General features: G+C 36.5%; 1 protein-coding gene across 37 annotated transcripts in view; it reads right to left on the bottom strand.

The window, feature by feature from the left end:
• Trpm3 (transient receptor potential cation channel subfamily M member 3) overlaps positions 1-19,082 on the bottom strand; it is an 819,042-nt gene that overhangs the window by 209,441 nt on the left and 590,519 nt on the right. For all 37 annotated transcript variants that reach the window (XR_013438078.1, XM_078047505.1, XM_078047535.1 and 34 more), the window contains one exon: positions 7,598-7,772. Coding sequence is in view for 36 of the 37 variants with exons in the window: in XM_078047505.1 (XP_077903631.1) it covers positions 7,598-7,772 (175 nt within the window). In the remaining variant the exon portion in view is untranslated. The remainder of the gene's footprint in view (positions 1-7,597; positions 7,773-19,082) is intronic.

The raw sequence follows: 19,082 nt of genomic DNA, 5'->3' as shown, positions 1-19,082 counted from the left end.
ATCATCCTCTTCTGGGACTCCTTTGACATGCAGATTATCTGACCTCAACCAGATTTATTGAATTAGAAAATGTCTGGTTGGAGCCCTGCAATTTGTGCTGTTGTCTTTCCTCTTATTTTTAAAAAATCATATTTAAGTGACAAAATGATCTATTTGTAGTATACAACATTTGATAATAGATATATAGTAGAATGGCTCCATCAAGCCAATTAATGTATGCATTCATTCCTATACTTTTTCTGGTAAGAACAATTAAAATATACTCTTAGAAGTTTTCCAAGCATATAACATGTTGTTCTTAACTATAGTTACAACGACATATGATAGCTCCCTGAACTCATGCCTCCTGTTGGGCAACTTGTTTTAGGAAGCTATCTGATTTGGATCATTAGGAGAGCCACAGATCTAGGCCTTCAATCTTGGTTTCAACAGAGTAAATCTCCAGTGTGATCAGGTAAATTTTGATTCCACTTGAGATTTCAATTAAGAACAAGTTCAGAGCCTTTAAATAGAAAAATCAGCCCCATAGGAGTTTGGGACTCTCATGGTTGTTCCTGACAACTGTTGAGTCAAAGGAAAGTGGGGTGGGATGGTTCCAGGGCTGAACTTCTAAAGCTGGTTCTAGTGATTGTGCCTCTTCTACAGCGAAGAGAATCATTGTTCACAATCAACTAGCACCATTTCACTTTGAAATACTTTGGCTTTCCTTATCATTTTTTTCCCTTTCTAATTGGTTGGATGGATATTTTGAAATAGTCAGGAAATAATTTAGAAAAATGAGAGTGAACGAAATGGGCTTAAGAAATGCATGTATGGGGCTGGGATCGTGGCTCAGTGGTAGAGTGCTTGCTTGGCATGTGTGAGGCCCTGGGTTCGAATCTCAGCACCGAGTATAAATAAAATAAAGGCCCATCAACAACTAAAAAAATATTTTTTTAAAAAAAGAAATGCATGTAAATAAAAATAAATTAAGTCTGTCATTCCTGTCCAAATGAGTGTTTTTATGGTATCACTTGCTCTTCAGGGAAGAATTTCCAAGTCTGACAGATGTTTGGAACCAGGCACAGCTGTGGTAAAGAACTAAATGAGGCGATTCATGGTAAATACACTTTTCAAGTCAATTGGGTTCCAGAGACTAAATGCAGCAGAGGGTACAATGTGCCTGGGGCACCAATACAGTGACTTGTGAGGAGAATGCAATTAAGGCGTAGAAATGGAAGAAGCTATTTTTGAAAACATCAGAGAAATGTAAAAAAAAAAAATCTAATTTTTATAAATTGTAATGTAACTTCTGAAAATGTGGTCCACGGACTACTCTCATTGGAATCGCCTGGGGTTTAGTTTCAAATAGTTTCTTGGACCTCACCCCTGGTCCATCAGAATCAGGACATACAGGGGAATCAGAGGAATCTATATGCTCTAAAGCTCTCCAGGTGACTGTTAGGTATGCTGAAGTTCCATAATCACATGCTTGTTGTGAATGTTTTCTGTCAAACAAGTGGTCGAGTGTTAGCTAAGCAAATATTTGGGGAATGTAATAGATACCTTTGAAATCTTCACCTGGCATTGATGGGTTTTCTGAAAATTATAGACAGTGGTTCTTTAAAAGGAATTTCTCTATAATAACGGATTGCCCCGCTATGATTTTTTTGATGTTTACTCTTCATGTTCAAAGACATAGTTTCCCAGTGAGTTGAGAGTGGAGCAATTCTAATGCAAATTAAATCAATATAGGGATCTGTTTTGTTCATTCAGATCAATAACACTTTTCTCCTCCATGACATTTTATTCCCTAAACTAGATAATTGTTTTTTAAAGTCCATGCTTCATTCATAGACTTAATTCATAGAGGGATTAAAGAGCAAACTGTAACAAAATAAATATAGAGTTTGGATACAATGACATAGGTAGCTATATGTCTGTGTCTTTACATGGCTATATTTCCATATCTTTATGAGGCAAAAGTTGCAGTAATCCTCTGTGGAACTTCCTGACTTCTCAGAAATTATAACATTTAATTAAAAATTATTATTATATTAATTTAAATGGAATTGTACACACATCCCTTGAGGAAAGTTCTGCTTCATTTTCTAGTACCCATGTTACTTAAAATAAACATTCAAAAATACTTAGTGATTGATAGATTGATTTTGAAAGCCTGTTCTTTCTATGTTTTCAGTTCAATTTTAAACATATAGGTATGTATAAAACTATAGTATAGGCATTTATATATAATAATTATGATTCAATAGGATTATTATATGACTATGTTAATTATACATTATTAAATGAATTTCTTGGATTAAACTCATTACATTAAACTTAAATATGTAAATTCAATGTAATGATATCTATATATATGTATATGTATATAGACACACAAACACATAAAATACCACCACACCAGCTCAAATAATTTTTCTTTACCAACTTTTTGCAATCCTATTCAGAGTGAATCACTTTTAAAGTACGCAAGAGAGGACCAAATATTAGTTTTTCTTTTCTGTCATCTCGTCTGACCCTCAGATTAGATCCAGATTTTAATGGAAAGGAGAAAAGGAGAAATAAATTATATTGCCATTTTTTAGGACAATTAGCACATTTGAAAGGGTTCTTGTGTGTGTAGGGGGGCTCTACATGGGCATTTTTCCTAGTGCTCTTCTTATATTGTGCGCCTTTATCAGAGAATGCACGACCCTCTCATGCATTCATGTCTGTGTGTTTTAGTATCCATTACATCATCCCTTACAACTAGGTCTAGGTCTTGTTTATCTTCCTGTAGTTCCATGTACATAGTAGGCACCCCATGAATGTTAAGTTGGAAAACAAATTTGCAAAAATAATGCTTTTTAATGAATAAAGCTGCTAGTATTTTTTTTGTCTGTACAAGATATTACCAAGATTCCTTACTTTCATTCTAAGAAAGTTTCAAAAAAAAAATCAAGTTTTGACATTTTTTATAGGAAATGCTAAAAAAGAGGCAATGCAAGAGGAAATTAACAAAAACTAAAATGGACATTTGAAATCAAGATGCTTGATATCCATTTCCTTCTTTCTCACTTGACATTTCAATTATGTTTAAATCATGCTGGAACACAGACCATCAAGATCAATTACTTTCTGCAGGTAGTACAGGGATAAATAACAGGGCTTTGCCATCCTTCAGCTTAAGCTGGAAATTTCTGGAGCAGCAGGATAAAACATTTATGATCATTGCACAGAATGATAGACCCCAGGGATTAGAGACTTCATCAGGGTTACTAAAATTCCTACTTTTCTGGTGATTTTCTCTCATATTTGGTCATTTTGATGTGTATTCTAAGAGAAACTTTCCCCAAATCTCTGCAAATACTTTGTGGTTATATAATTGGAAGTCATGCAACATAGTTTTCCTTTTTCATCTCTAGTGATGTTCCATTTATGCTTTTGCCTCAGCTCATCAAAAAATGTAAGGGCTCTTATCAAGCTCCCTTTAAATAGGAAAGCCTAATTTGTATTTGAATATATTGTATATTCTTTTGCCACGAGGAAGCCATTGCTCATTTATTTTTCATAGAATCTAAAACAAATTCCACTGGAACATAAGAATGTGAACAGACTCTTGGTGTTTGCCTTGCTGATAATTTCCCAAAAATTTTAAACCGACTACTAAAATTCTTGAAGGCTTTCTGCTACCAGCTGGTTCTCCTTCTTATCCTAGGATGTCTAGAAATGGTAAATCCAGATTTCTGTTTTGAGGACAAAGATGCTAAAATAAACATATATTGGTGATAAAATTTTGATGAACAAGGAGCATCATCTCAGAACATATATGCATTCAGGTGTCTTTTTCAAACTAATATTTTTTTCATTTCAAAAATACTTTCTCCCTGAATGATAAATGAAGGACTGACCCACACTTAGCAGTCTGAGACTGGAGGCTGACAATGATCAGGCAAAGGAGTCGCTGATTTCAACATCAGGAGATGGCAGCCTGAAAAGTGGGCAGTGAATGCTATTTGTCTTACCCAATCAAACACAACCCAAAGTGGGATCTTGGTGTTTAACATCTTATGCAATTCTAACACTAATTGGGTAGCATAGATATTTTTGCATTTATAGCATTTAGTCATTTGTGATTAAGAAATACAATTTGATAATATTTCTGAAGCAATTAAATCAGTTAGGGAAAGAGATTACTGATTCATTCTAAACCATGACAGATGAGAAACAGGTTTTCTTTCAGGTAGTATATGTTGCAGAGAAATGGAGAAAAAGACAAAAATAAGAATTTGATTGCAGTTGTCTCTTGGTTTATCCAAACTCATCTGCATTATCTGTCTTTTTCTACCTCAGGTAATCTCTACAAAAGCTAATCAGATTTGCCAATTATAATTTGCTTCCAAATTGATTCTCTTTTCAAATTCATGTTCTTGGGAAGGAATTTAAAGAAAACAGAAAGAACACAAAAGTTAAAACACAGGGTGTGAAAATTTTACTCCAAGAATTTAAATGAAAGAGTATATAGCTGAATATACACATTTATACTCCTTTGACCTGTCTTGTTTAAAAACCTATAAATTAACAATTTTTAAAATCATAATTATATCACCAAAGTAACTGAAAAGATACTGATTCAATCCTGAAATAGTTTTCATAAATAGGATGTGTATGTTTCCTATATCTAATTTTATATGTACAATGACATATTTGTTTATATGTGCAGTTATATTTTTATATTTATAGTGAAATATGTCCAAATATGTTGGACTTTTTCAGAAATCAAAGAAATCCTTCCTGGTGTATATAGTCTAGGTGAACCAGGTCTTCTTTTTAGCAAAAAAGAAAGCACACTACTGCAAAATAATGTTCTTTGGAAATGATTTTTAAAATTGGCTGCACATATGTGGCTAGACAATTTCCTTTCAAGCTAAATAAACATGATTAATTCTGGCAGTTATTCAGATGGCAAAGGAACATTCTGACTTAATTTATCATGATAAATTTATCACTGCTTTCCTGGAGAAGGAATACATTTTATCCTCTCTCTCTCTCTCTCTCTCTCTCTCTCTCTCTCTCTCTCTCTCTCTCTCTCTCTCATATCTATATATAGAGAATCTGTATATAGAATATGTGAATAGACAGACATGTGCATGCACACACAGCTTCAGGCTTCTACTTTTTTAAGCATTGTAAATATTAAGGTTTGAATTTAAAGTTTCAAAATATAAAAATATAAAATTATATTTCTTATCTCTGTACTAGTTTATGTAGATACTTCATATTCTTTGATAATTAACCATAGCCATGTTCATATATTTATGAAGATTCCACATCATGGGATTGTGGTTTCACATATTTCAACCATAAAATAATTAGAGGTAGGACTGCCAAGTTAAAAGGGCATGGTGTTAGGAGTATTGATTTTGGGAATGGGGGAGATGGCCTCTATGGGGAAGGGATCCCCATGACATAGGGATCTTCAATTTGGACACTGGTTGCAACCAGGAATACATTGGTTTTATCTTTATTGGGATAGAGAGAATAATAAAAAAAATAAAAAATTATAATTCAAAGAGGAAGCTGGGCATACCTTTACTGCTTTTAAATATTTAAAACACAGCTTCATTGAAATACTTTATGAGAAATACTGAAGCACATATCTCAAAACACATTTCAGTGACTTTCTATAATATCCTAGAACGAATCCTAGTCTAGGATTAAGGTATGTTGTGGTCTTAGAAAACCATTTAACTTCTCTGAATATCTGTCTACTATGTTAAACTATCTAGTATACCTCCCAAACAATAAGATGTATCAAATTTCTCCCATATTAAAACAGGAACAGGAAGGGCAAATTTATGGGAGACTTGAACATTTTCAAGACACACAACCCAAGATAATAATAAATAAAAGACGCTAAGTCCCAGCTTTCATTATGTATAGACCTAGGAAGCCTGAAATGTGGAGGTAAACGGCTTATTTTTTCTTTAACATTTAAAAAGGAAACTTGCATTCTGAATGCAAATCTGTATCTACTTTGTAGGAATACAATAAAATAATCTGCAAACATTAGGAAGCACAAAATAAGCCAAAGCTAAAAACTATAAAATTCTTGTTTATTTCTGGAAAAAGACATATTGTTAATTTTAAAAAGTGAGGAATATGGATAATTTTTTTAATTAAAAAAAGGCAGAGGTTCTCTTGGTATCAACTCTTTAGGCCTAAAACCATTGTCTGGCTAGAAGCCCCATGCCTTTCATTATTCCTTAATTCAGATATTTAGGTTTCTGTACTAATGAGGTAAACCTGCTCTATGGCTCACCTGGAGGGCTGAGCAGCTGGCAAGACAGAGTTAGGAAGGAAAGAGGAGGGGTGGTGTTGAGCTAGAAGGTGAAGTCTCTTTACTTTAAGGAAGGCTGGATAGGAGAGGCAGAGGAGGGAGTGTCCTGTGCAGTAGGTCAGCTCATCTGCCATTTTTTGGTAACTATATGCTCACCCATTTACTAGATTGACAGTAACTTCTTAAGGGTGGTAGTTTTTGTTATTTTCATTTTTTATCTCAACATATGACATAGTGCAGGACACTCGCTGGACATTTATAAAAAGCATGAATAAAAGATCCCCAGCTCCTAATTTTGTGTGGTTATGAAAACTGATTGGATTAAGTTCTTTAAAAATGAATGACTTTCTTGTGTTTTCTTCTTTAAACTCCTGCATACTTTGACATGAGTTACTTTGATCTGTATATCTGCAAGAATGCTTGAACCCCAATAGTCATTGAGTAGGAACTCAGATTGGAGGGGGCCTGTGAAGGAGTCCTTCAGGGTTGAGGGCTTTGGACTGGTGAAAGCAGCATTAGACAGCAGATGAACCAAGGTAAGTACATGGGGAGGTGACTCAAGAGGATTTCACAAAAAGACCAGAGAAGCTACCATTTTTTTCCCCCTAACTTTCCAAGCCAGTCTAGCAGGACCTAAGAGCATCATCCATCAAATGCTTCTTAACTGTATTTATTGTAGTATTGGGGATTGAATCCAGGTGCTTTCTACCACTGAGCTATCCTTTATTTTGAGACAGGATCTTGCTAAATTGCCCAGGCTGGCCTTGAACTTACGATCCTCCTGTCTCAGTCTCCGGCGTAGCTACTATGATGGGCTTCACCAAATGTTTTGTACAGCAGCTTGGTAATGCTGGTGTTTGGAAGCCAAGCTGCACATCCAGGGTTTACTTGGTTACTAACCTGCACTATTTGGTCCAGATTAACTGTGCTTCATGTATTGTAACCCCATTCTTGCTTTTCCTTATTTGGAGGAGAAATTAAGGGAAGAGAAAAGATGACCACATCTACAATCTCCTTTCTTCTCCTCACTCTCTTATCAGTGTAGTCTGGTACAGAATCCATGGAATTTATCATTTCATAGGACATTTAGGGTCTGTTCCTCTGATTTTCCCCACCACTCTCCCTCCATATGTATCACTTAGACAATTTGTCCATAGCTGATTCTGATGTGAGGTGTTGGTTGAGCTACTGGAACACTCATCTCATACCCTCTTTTCCAAGCTTCAAACACAAGTTTTGCCCTTGGGTCTACTATGGGCTGCAGGGGTTACCTACCCGCCTTCTTCTGAATATTTATGCCCAAATGCTAGGATGTCAGATGCCCGTCCACTGCCATCACAGACCACCACAGGCACAGGAGGCGTGTCTCGGAGGTACTCCAAAACGATGGAGATCACATTGGGCCCTCCTTCCACGATGAGTGCCACCACCGGAACCCCTTGTCCGATTCCTGCATTAAAAAAGGAAAAGAAAAGGGAAAAAAGAGAAAAGAACACAAAGCCAGCAAACCAAAGAAACAAAAAGAGAAACAAAAAGCAAAAACTAAAATTACTGAGCACAGGGGAGGTGACAACATATGAAGGGATAAAATATTGAATGAAAATTTACAGAAAACTCATTAGCAGAATCCCACCCCCAGGGCATCCATCTGACTTTGCCCTCTCCCCACAGCTGTCCGGATGCACAAGTCAGCTAAGGCACCAATTACCCTACTTTGCAGCGGGGAGCCTACGGTGAGGGGAGAGAAAGGAACCGGTTAACAGAAAAAGCACTGGGCCAGCAGCCAAAAGATTCGAAGCTAAATGTAATCCTAAGCAAGTCTCTTATCTATCCAGTAGTTCCATTTCCTATATTAAAAAAATGGCAAGTTAAAAATTGCCACCCTCCTGAAGTTATGAGAGCGATAAGAAAATGTTAAATAGTTCTCTTTATTAAAGACTTTGAATATCTTCAGAGCGGTGGTTGAATCAACTGCTGGCTAAATTGCAGGTCTAGCATCCTGACCACAGGCGATCAGCTTGATTACTGGTGCTCAGCAGGACGGTGGTCCTAACTGATTCCCCAGGAGACACAGCACCTGCCACAGTCAAATTCTTCTCTACTGAGCAAGGCGCCAGGCACGTGATCAGTACACATTTGGTGAACTAAGTTGAATTAAGGGGTTTCACAGATCTTTCTGAAAATCTTTAAGCTATTTATTCCAAGCCATGGCACATTGCTATTTTTAGGTAAAAATATTCTTGTATCAGTGCTGCATGTGTAGTTCAAGCTAACGTATTAAATGGAAGTATTAAAAATGAATGTCTGATGGGCCTAGGGTTGTGGCTCAGTGGTTGAGCACTTGCCTAGCATGTGTAAGGCACTGGGTTCGGTTCTCAGCACCACATATAAATATATGAATAAAATAAAGGTCCAACAAGGTCTAAAAAAAATTAAAAAATGAAATGTCTGACATACATGTATGATATTTCAAAATACACTCTACTGCCATGTATATCTAAAAAGAACAAATTTTTAAAATGAGACACAGCGAGACATTAAATTCATTTTCAAGTGACATTTCAAGTATCATCACCGTTCACTGATAACTCCTTTTTGTTCAGTTTGGATTTACACTGTATTTTCTCTCCCTATGTCCCCAGAATAATTAGGAAGTTGAGAAGTAACAGAAAAATTAGAAGGTCATCTTAAAAGTTCTCTTAAAAAGATAAAATTGAAATCTTGCCACTTCTGTAAATATGAACTTAAAAAAAACATCAAACCTTTGGTCACCTGGTTCTCCCTTAGTCCCTTTTGCTGTGGTTTTATCTTATATCAAAAAAACTGCTTCTCAGTGGCAAATAATAGTTTGGGATTCTGTTTCTTGCTCTAGAGATCTTATTTGACTTATGTGACCTGTTTTACTTTTAACATCTGAGTACTTCAGTCTTGCAGGGCTTTATCTACTCTAAGTTAGAAAAAAAATTTTTTTTATTTGAGTTTCATTTTAAGGGAATTTTCCAAATGCCAGATACACCAAAATGGGTGCTGTTCAAATCTACATTTTAAAAATGTAAAGAAAAGGATGCCTGTTGATTAAGCCAAGATTTCTTTTTGTTCTCCAGAAGGAACCTGGGGAGAGAAGTGACCTGGGGTCCTGCTAGTCTTTGTGGATGGTGAGGTTTTGAGAATTATTTCTTCCAATCCAAGTCAGGGAGTGAATGGTCTTGCTGCTCTGTCTTGACCCAGGATCCCTTACTGTCTTGGACACTAGGTTTCTCTCAAGCTCTAGGTATGTATGAAGGGGATACTTTTGCATGGCTGCTGACCATGACCACTAAGTAAATGGAAGTTGCTCTGAAGACGAAAAGCTAAGTTGAAATGTTAGTAGAGCACACCTCTTCTAGGAGAGAGCTTGGTGTCCTAAAAAATATCCACCCATATAGGGATTTGTATTTCTTTTCATATACTTTGGAAGAGAAGGCATCTTTTCCAATGTGAAATTCTGATATGAGGTATTTCTCAAAATACTATATATACTACTTTATTTCTCCCTTTGCTTTGCTTTAACACAGGCTCCTATGCCTTTTATCAAGGAACAATATGCCATTTTCCTGTTTGGTATAAAATGGATATATCTACATTCATTTTAGGATCTACTCCAAAAATTTGCCCAATTCTGACTCTTGAGCATGAATTTAGTGGGACTTTAACTCTCAGATCAAGTATAATCCACTCTGTATTCTCAAGGAGGAAGAAGTCCTAAAATGAACTTTCTAGAATGTTCCAGTTAGGGTCTACAGGACAGCAAGCAAGATGGCTGGAAAAGTCCTCTCTTTGAGAGGATTCATCCATGCAAAAGATCGACTTTTTTTTTTTTTTAAAGGCTAATTTGTATGACAGTAATAAACTGCCAATTTATCTCCTGCCAATATATTTGTCAATGTTGGGAAATGTTATAACCTCTAGAAACATAGAATCATTTTCAGGTTAGGGTTTTCTGTATTGGAATGAGACTGATTATAAAATAGAATAATTAAAGCAAGTATATTAATACAAAGTTCAAAATTAAATAGTAAAAATTGGAGCATAGTATCCCTTTTCTCATAAGTTATATGTCTATAACTCCAAATTCCTTCCTATTTCCTTCAGTGATAAAACATTGAAAAATTTATTCCATAGACAATAAAAGCTATTTTAGCCTAAAATAAAAGCATTTTTAAATTTCTTAGTTAGGAGAGGTAGAGAATCAGATTAGGTCTAAAAATACCACGCTTGTTATAAATTAAACTTGCTAATGCATGGTAACACTTTTCTGTCACATCTCTCTTACTCAGCCTTTGTTTCCAGGGTAAAGAAAGTGATACCTAGTGTTTAGCAATGACCTAAAGCAATGGTTCTTAACCTAATTTGTGGAGGCAAGGATCTTGGCACTCTTCTGTGAATCTCAGGAGAGCGAGTAACGCTTTCTTCAGAAAAGGGAACATATGGATGGATACAAAAATGCCTCCATGCAATTTAAGGGGGTTCACAGATCCTTGAAGCCTATCTGAATATCTTGATAATGGACCTCAAAAATCCCCACCCTAAATTATAATATTTTGATGCATCTGTAAAAACTATCAATTTGTTTTTTGTACAACTCATGGAGTCAAGTTCTAGGATGGGTTTTCAAAGAAAATTCTATGTCCAGGGGAACTATGTCAGGTCACTGCTACCAGTTATATTGATAGTGCTTCACCTGGAAGGTTTAGCCAATCAGGATGTGTCTCCTCTCTCCCTCTTTTCCTTGTTTTTCTTTGATTTTTCTGTTCAAACTGTCTTTGCTAAATTATATTTTGGACATAGGCTATTCTGAAAATCTCTAGGAAAAATTCACAAATTTATAAGTTAGAATCTGTGGGATGTGAATTTTTAGTAAGCTTTGTAAAATACCAAGAACAATATATTTTTATTAGCACAAAGAAAACATTTTGAGAATCCCCTGCATATGTAGCAGGACTAATATAGCTCACTGCCATTTTCTTTATGCTGTTAAAAAAAATAATATAATTTCCTTTTGACAAGATCCTCACAAATTCTATCTTGCTCAGCTAAACTTACAGATGAATTCAACTCCCACACCTGAAAAAATGTGATTTAGATTGACATTTTAAAAAATATGTATTATTCAGGAAAAAAGTTGATCCCTAAGGAAGTGTGTGTGTGTGTGTGTGTGTAAATTCTTGTTTATTTTTGGGGTGGGGGGTTGATTTTTGGGAAAAGTAGATTAGTTCCTTACTTGATTGCAGTCATTTTTCATCTTCTTCTATAACCAAAGTCTTGCAGAAGTTCTTAGAAATTCTATTAGAATTTAATTTTAGAACAATCTTTAAGTTGCTTTAAGCAAAAAGAGGCAAGAGGCTTGCCATGCTCTTCAGCTTTTACAATTTTGGAACTGGAAACATCATAGCACACAAAAAACGTGAGTTTGGATAATGGATTCAGCAGCTGCATTCTACAGGATTCCAGGTTGACCTAAGGCTTTCTAATTACACATGGAGCCCTAGTTCTTTGTGTAAGATAACCTCTTAGACTTTGGTCACACTTCATTCTGACTACTATGCAATTCATCCAGCACTCCCAATAAAGTAAAAATTTTCTATGTTGGATTAAACAAAGACTAGGTTGGGCATTGTGAGGGAGATAGGTGGCAGGAGCAGAAGAATGTCTTACATTCCATACAGCTTTGGTTTTTAAAGCATTTCTCTCTCTTCTGACATGAAATCACAATCTATGATCAGTTCAGGCATTTGTGAAAACATTGGGTATGTTGCAGTAAAATGCCTCAATAGCTGAGAATTTTATTCAAACCAGTGCTTTGGTTTTATGTGAAGATCACCATATATAATCTAAAGTGCTTATAGGAATCATTTATCTGCAGTTGGAAAATGGTTCCTATTTTACAGGAGATGCAGCATAGGAAATTATTTTTAAGTCTTAATGCCCACAGGCCACAGATCATGATTATTATAGTACAGGTCATTCAGAAAGGGTGGTTCCCACTTTGTATGAGATGACTTCCTGAAGACCTTGCCTAACTCAGGACTGTGTCGATGGTGGGAAGCTATTTCTATTTACCAGCTAAAGCCTTGTAGCAATAATAGGAACTCAGTTAATTCTTGGTGCTGCCAGCTCTGGGATTATGTGATTCTTAGTTTTTAAAAAGTTTGTGTGAAAAATTCATGTTTCAAAACAATGGGTATTGTGAAACTTTGTCAATGTTTTACTTTACACAGCTTTGCTTGCGTGATTATAATTTGCATAACATTAAAAATCATTGAACAAGTGCTCTTCATCTAACCTCTTCTTCAAAAAGCACTGTCTTTGATTCAATGGTTGAGTCTATCAACAGAAACATGATCACCAACTTCTATATTTAGTTTATATAATGGGCCAAAACAACTAAGTAAACCCATAAGATACTAATTTTTAGGCAGACTTAGTAGACGTCAGCAATTACTGTACAGATGAATGGTAAGAGAAAATGATATAAAGCTGGTAATTAGTTGTATTTAAGAATGACAACATAATTTTTTTTCTTTCTCTCTAAAGCATTTCTTATAATTAGGAAGACTCCAGTTTGTAAATACATGAATATTCAGGTACAATTGTGGAAATATTATACAGAGAGAATATTTTATTGTGCTATGTTTGTAGAAGGAAACATTAGAAATCTCTGAACTACTTAGCAAGTAAGCCCTAGAAAACAAATGAGTCACATAAGAAAAAATATATCTTATTTTAAGCAGAACATTTTCTAGGTCTTCTACAGAAGCAGATATTTTGCATAGTGCCTTTATTTTATGGAGGTAGGATACATTATTTATTCAAGAAAGAGTAACTGAAATGTGTCTGACCTTACTTAGAAATGGGTAATAAAGCAAAATATTTTTTAGTGAATTTTGATGATATGCCCAATTGTTGACTGCCAGACCCAATGCACCAATCCTGTGTGCTGTTATAACAATTTTTCATTAGTTCTTTTTAGTTATACATGAAGTAGAGTCCATTTTGATATAATTATACAAGCATAGAATATATCTTATTCTTTTATTTGTTCTTTTTAGATATATATGACAATAGAGTGAATTTTGACATATTATACATACATGAAATATAAATTATTCTAATTAGGACCCCAGTCTTGTGGTTGTACATGATATGGAGATTCATTGGTGGTATATTCATATATGCACATAAGAAAGTTCTCATTCTGTGTCTAAATTAATGCTGAAGAAGGCATTTAGAAATATAAAGAATTTCATGAACAATTAACCAGTCAAAATAAAACCACATGTAACAAGATGCTTCACTTTAGGACTAAGCAGAGGTAAAATAATGTGAATTTTTTCTGTATCTTTTCCTGTCATTACCTGTCTATGGCAACTTTTATTGGTATTTAACTTAAAAGAGTTCCTGCATATGCAGTCCTCCCATAGTTGAAGCTAATATCAATCTACCACAACAAACATGCCTGTATATTTTATTTTGGTATGTGACTTCTCAGCAAATGTGACAAGAGATACGAGGTTGTCTAAATACTGAAGATACAGAGTTTGGATTAATTAAAATACCTCCCTCAGATTGGAAAAAAAAAAAAAGAAAACTAATGGTTCATGGTATTCCTCATCCTTCAGACTTAAATGTGAAATCTATTTAATTAATATGGAAAATTCTCTGTCTCCAATACTGCTGAACAGTATTAAACAACACTTAGAATCTGGAACTTAATTTTCCAAACCCAAGAACTGTACAGAATGTACAATGCAGTTTGTCTATTACCAGTGCCCTAGATATTTTCATAGGAATCCTGTGCTAGCCACCATCAGCTGGTTTCCATTTAGGCCTTGTCTTTTTGCTTTGCTTTTCTGAAGATCCCCAGGGACACTTTTCTAGGTATGAAACCTGCAAGGAAAGAGTACCTATACTTGAGGGGATTTTGCATAGGAGGAATTTGGGATAGCATAACCACCTCCACCCCTCCGTCCGTCCGTGTGTGTGTGTGTGTGTGTGTGTGTGTGTGTGTGTGTGTGTGCATGTGCGCATGCCTGTAGAAGGTAATATTCAGGTCAGTGCTGGTGTGTGCCTAGTATCTATCAGTATCAGGTGGGGCTTTGTCTGGAGCAAGGTTGATGACTTCACTGGAAGCCTGTTTACCTGCCATGATAAGCTGCTCTGCTTCTCTCACTTAAAGAAGAGCTGCCTTTGTGGTATATCAGAAACTTCCCCTTGGCAAAAGAAAGGAGGGTGATTAGATCTCATCTCCCCAGAAGTCTATGCCCAAGGGCAGAGGGCAATCCTTCCTCTGAATAACCCAGATTCCTGGAGAACAGAACCATTTCCTACATCCCACCCGGATTGGGACATTTGCCTGTTCCCTTCCTGGCAATGTGGGCCCTGTGCTTGGGCCTTGCCTTGACCTCAGTGGACTTTTCTGGAAGGACTTCCATCATTACCATCTCTACACTTTAGAAGCTTGACCCATCTTGCCCCTCAGATGAAGCTTTTCCTGAGGTCTTTTCTAGTTCTGGACAGGATCATCTCCTTGTTCTTTGTTCTATAAGGGCCTCTATCTCCATCTATCTTGGGCTTCCTGTTGACTCCCAATTCCACCTACTGTGTCTCTATTCTATTTTACACCCTGCTACTAGAAATCCGAGATCATGGCTAGACTTCACAAAACTAATAACTTAGGAGCTGGAACCAGGCATGTCCTCCTAGAAGGGCAGAAAAGTAGCTTGATAAAGATTCGTATACAAAAATGTATTTTCATATTCTATGTAGTATCTGACACACAGACTAGCTATATAATTCATGGGTCATTGGGTCATATGTGAGTTGTTACTATATAGCACTTAGAACTTGGCACTTAAAAAGGACTTTATGGTTAAACACAGGTAAAAAGATGTTTATTTACATTTATTAAACTTATGTTTCTCTTTAAATGATTCATAAATAAGGAAGAAAACTGAAAGCAATTTATGTGATTAAATGAAAAGGATGCCCTGACAAATGTTTTGAAACATGCTTTTCTAAAGTTTGACCACTTTCTCATTCAGACCTATAATATGCTGAGAAAGCCACTTGCCTTTATCTTGGATCCAAAAGGCTAAAACTTTCTGCTTTGGGGTAAGTGACCTTTTGTATCACTCCCCAAATGCCTTCTCCTTACTGCTTCAATCAGCTTGTTAAGTCTTTTGAATTCTGTGGGTTGCAAAGAGACGTAAATGCCAAATAACAAAACCCATAAACCAACTTCAATTGCTTACAAACTAACTTGGTTTTTGACTTAATCAATGGGAACAGTTATTCCCTTATGGTCAGGCAGCTCTGATTGAAATATTCTGCTATTAATGTCAGTGTACTATCAGGCCATCTAAGCAGCATCCCTGTGAATCATTTCAATATGAAGAGAATGTTCAATCCCAAGAGTGGTAAGGCAAATATTACTTTCATAAAAGAAAAAAGCCAGCATTATTTCTTTGGGGTCATTGTTTGAAAGCTGAATGTTTTAATGTAAGTGATCTAAGTCTAAAAAAAACCTCTCCCAAACAAAGCTATGGTCTTAGTCTTTACTCTTTTCAAAACACACATCAAAAGGCTGACCTTGCCTTCTCAAATGTAAGGTAAACCAGAGTGATTTGAACTCATTTTACTTTATAATATCTTGCCAACCCTCCATTACAAATGTGCCAGGCTCTATGTCTACATCCCATGCAAGGTTCTTGGCAAAATTAGCAAGTTACAGAGCAGCCAGGGGGGATTATGGATAGCAAAAACATGGGAAGACCCAGGATTCAGGGATGAGCTGGTAAGGAGGGAAGTGATAGGGGTCAGAGAGATGTTGCTGTTGGCAACATGTATCAATTCATCCTTCCCAAATTATAAAAATATTTTTTTTCCTTTGTGTTCAGGGAGACTGCAATTACTTCTCCCAGCCCCAAATGCAAATAGTTCTTTTCCCTTTAAGAAATGCTTTCTTAACCTCCTTTCTGTAAGAAACTTATTCTGTTCTCAAAGACAAGTCTTCTGCCATCTCCTCCCTTTCACCTCCATTAGGCAGAATTAACCATTTTCATTTGTGTGATCTTACAGCATTAATTTTTTAAAAGCCCTTGCCAATGACTATATATGCTTCATAAATTTGTCAGTCAACTATGATAGTATAAAGAAAAATTCTCATAGAACTTTACAGATCTCTTTTGAAGTTGTATCTCATTACTTAGACATCCAGGCATCTATTTTCTCTATTATGTAGATTTATCTTTGTGATTCCAGCATGTCATATGATGTTCTACCTGTAGTAGTTGCTCACTAGTTGGGATACAAAAGGCAGGCAGGAAAGTAGGCTACTGAATTATCACTCCACTATATGCAGATCTTTAATGATGACGTAATTATTTCTATACAACATTCTCAATGTTTTATGTCATGAGAAATTTTCTGTCAGTCAACTGACCTGAGATCCACAATACTCAGATATGATTTAAAATTTCATAAAATCAAGAATGCCAAGTACCTAGTATCTGTGTTCCTTGGTTTTTCAGTGAACTACTGAAATTGCTTCCATACAATGTTCACAGATCTGCTAGTTATCACTCATGAATACTGTCTTTCTGTAAAAATCGAGTGGACTCCCATTGCTTATAGAGAAAAGCCCACATCTTTCAGTGTTGTTACGAGGCTCCGCCTGTTCTAAACCCAGCCTTCCTTGGCATCTTCAAGTACCTCCAGAGCTCTTTCACCCTGACCCTTCTCTTAACAGACTATGTTAATGATCTGCCATGAGGGATTATTTTTAAACTTCCTCTTAGTCATCCTAATTTTCAGGAAGGAGTATCTTTCCCCTTACCTGTGTTCAGGAGGGTATTTTTCTAAGCACATTCTTGGGTTTTCTCTGCCCCTTCACTCATTCGGCCCTTTGGTGTACTTGAAAAGAATCACTGGGTTTGGTCACCTCAGTCAGGTCGGTTTTCCCTTGCATATGCTGCCTGCAGGGAGCCTGAGATCTCCCGGGCCCTCCAGGGGCTCTGACCTGAAGATGTGCAGCCAGGTGAGGATGTGAAGGTTCACTTGGGGTTCTGCCTAATTGTGGGGTGTCATTAAGCCCATTTGATAGATAGACCTAAAGCCACATCAGCCCACTATTCCTGGTAAGTAATCAAAATGATATTTTAGGTTCAAACCAGTACTACTTTTATTTCTCAAATTGTTGGGAAGTTGGATGAGGGAGAGGGATGCAATTCATTTTAGCCCCTCAGAGACTCCAACTCCATCTTCAAAGTCTGGTTCAAATGTTACCAGTTCCCAGGATCCTTCCCAACTCCCTCGGGTAATATTAAATTTTCATTCCTTTGTGATCCAATGTTCACTTAGAAAAACTGTCTTTTGGCAGTTATTTTATTGTGCCTTGCTTTTAATGAATGCCCCTTTTTTTTTTTTTTTCTCCCTGCTGACTTATGAGCTCCTTCTGACCGACATTCCCCACCTCTCTTGGGTAACATGCTGGTTCCCATAGTGCCTTACCCCGAGAAGGTAGTTCAAACAAATGCTTGGATATAAAATAAGAACTGTACAATGTTTAGGCGTACGTACTTTGGGAACAGTATAGCCAGAGTGAAAGGAATAAATTGATAGTTACAAAAGGACTGACTGGCATACCTCAGTAATTGCTGACATGTCCTGTTGAAAATGGAGGTGACAACCATTTAGGTTGCTCTGTGGCATCCTTTTACTTACCTTAACTACTGGGCCTAAGCAGTAGTCTGAGACCTAGAGAAGAACATGTTGAAAGACTTGGTGGGGAAGGGGTGTTTCTATTTCACTTGTCCATTTGGCTTATGTCCCCAAAACCCAATTCTTAGGGATGGGAATAGCCAATTTCAGTTCAGCTGTCCTACTCTTTTAAATTGAAGCTGTGCAATTTCTCAGAAATGGACCTGGTTAGAAGAACAAAGTGTCTCAGCCACTGGGGAGACAGACATAAACAAAGGTTTACATTCTTCCCCCTTGCTGGAAGGACGCCCATGAAGCTATTATTTCCTCTGGTTGAAATGAATAGGATCTATGAGACTGAAATAAAAACCAAATTCTGATCCCACTGAGGCGATTGATCTGTTTTAGAAGCTAAAGTGCACTAGGCCGGGGATGACCTTTGTTCACTTCCAAGGTTATTAAAATAACAACTACTGTTATTATACATGAGACTAAGGAAAGGGGCATTGATTATTTTAGATCAATTATTTGGCTGGCTGTGGATGCCATATTGTGGATTTAATCTCTGATCCAAGTTAATAAAATACAAACAATTTATCACTTTTTTTTTTTATCTGGGCATCTTTTCCAAAATATAAGTTGTAATTTCAGGTCTGATCAAATCTTTACTGTGATTAAATCCTCAGAAATAAGGGTGATAAGGTGATGACAATGTTTCATATTTCTGTGTGTGTGTGTGGGGGGCTCCATTAGTGTGTCATATCTAACCCATGTCCTTTTCTGTTGTTCTCATCTGTATGGGGAATTCATTCAATAACCAATTATATGGCTATTCTCTCTCTCTCTCTCTCTCTCTCTCTCTCTCTCTCTCTCTCTCTCTCTCTCCCCCCCCCTCCCTCTCCCCTCCCCCCTCCTTCCCTCCCTCCCTGTCTCTCGTCCACACGCATGCTAGGGAAGTTCTCTATCACTGAGCTACATCCTCCGCATCTATTGTCTATTTCTTATTTTTTATTTGTTTTAATTA

This window comes from Ictidomys tridecemlineatus, chromosome 4 (genome assembly GCF_052094955.1).
Source record: "Ictidomys tridecemlineatus isolate mIctTri1 chromosome 4, mIctTri1.hap1, whole genome shotgun sequence".
NCBI classification, from domain to species: Eukaryota; Metazoa; Chordata; class Mammalia; order Rodentia; family Sciuridae; genus Ictidomys; species Ictidomys tridecemlineatus.
This window is presented reverse-complemented; position numbering and strand designations above follow the sequence as displayed.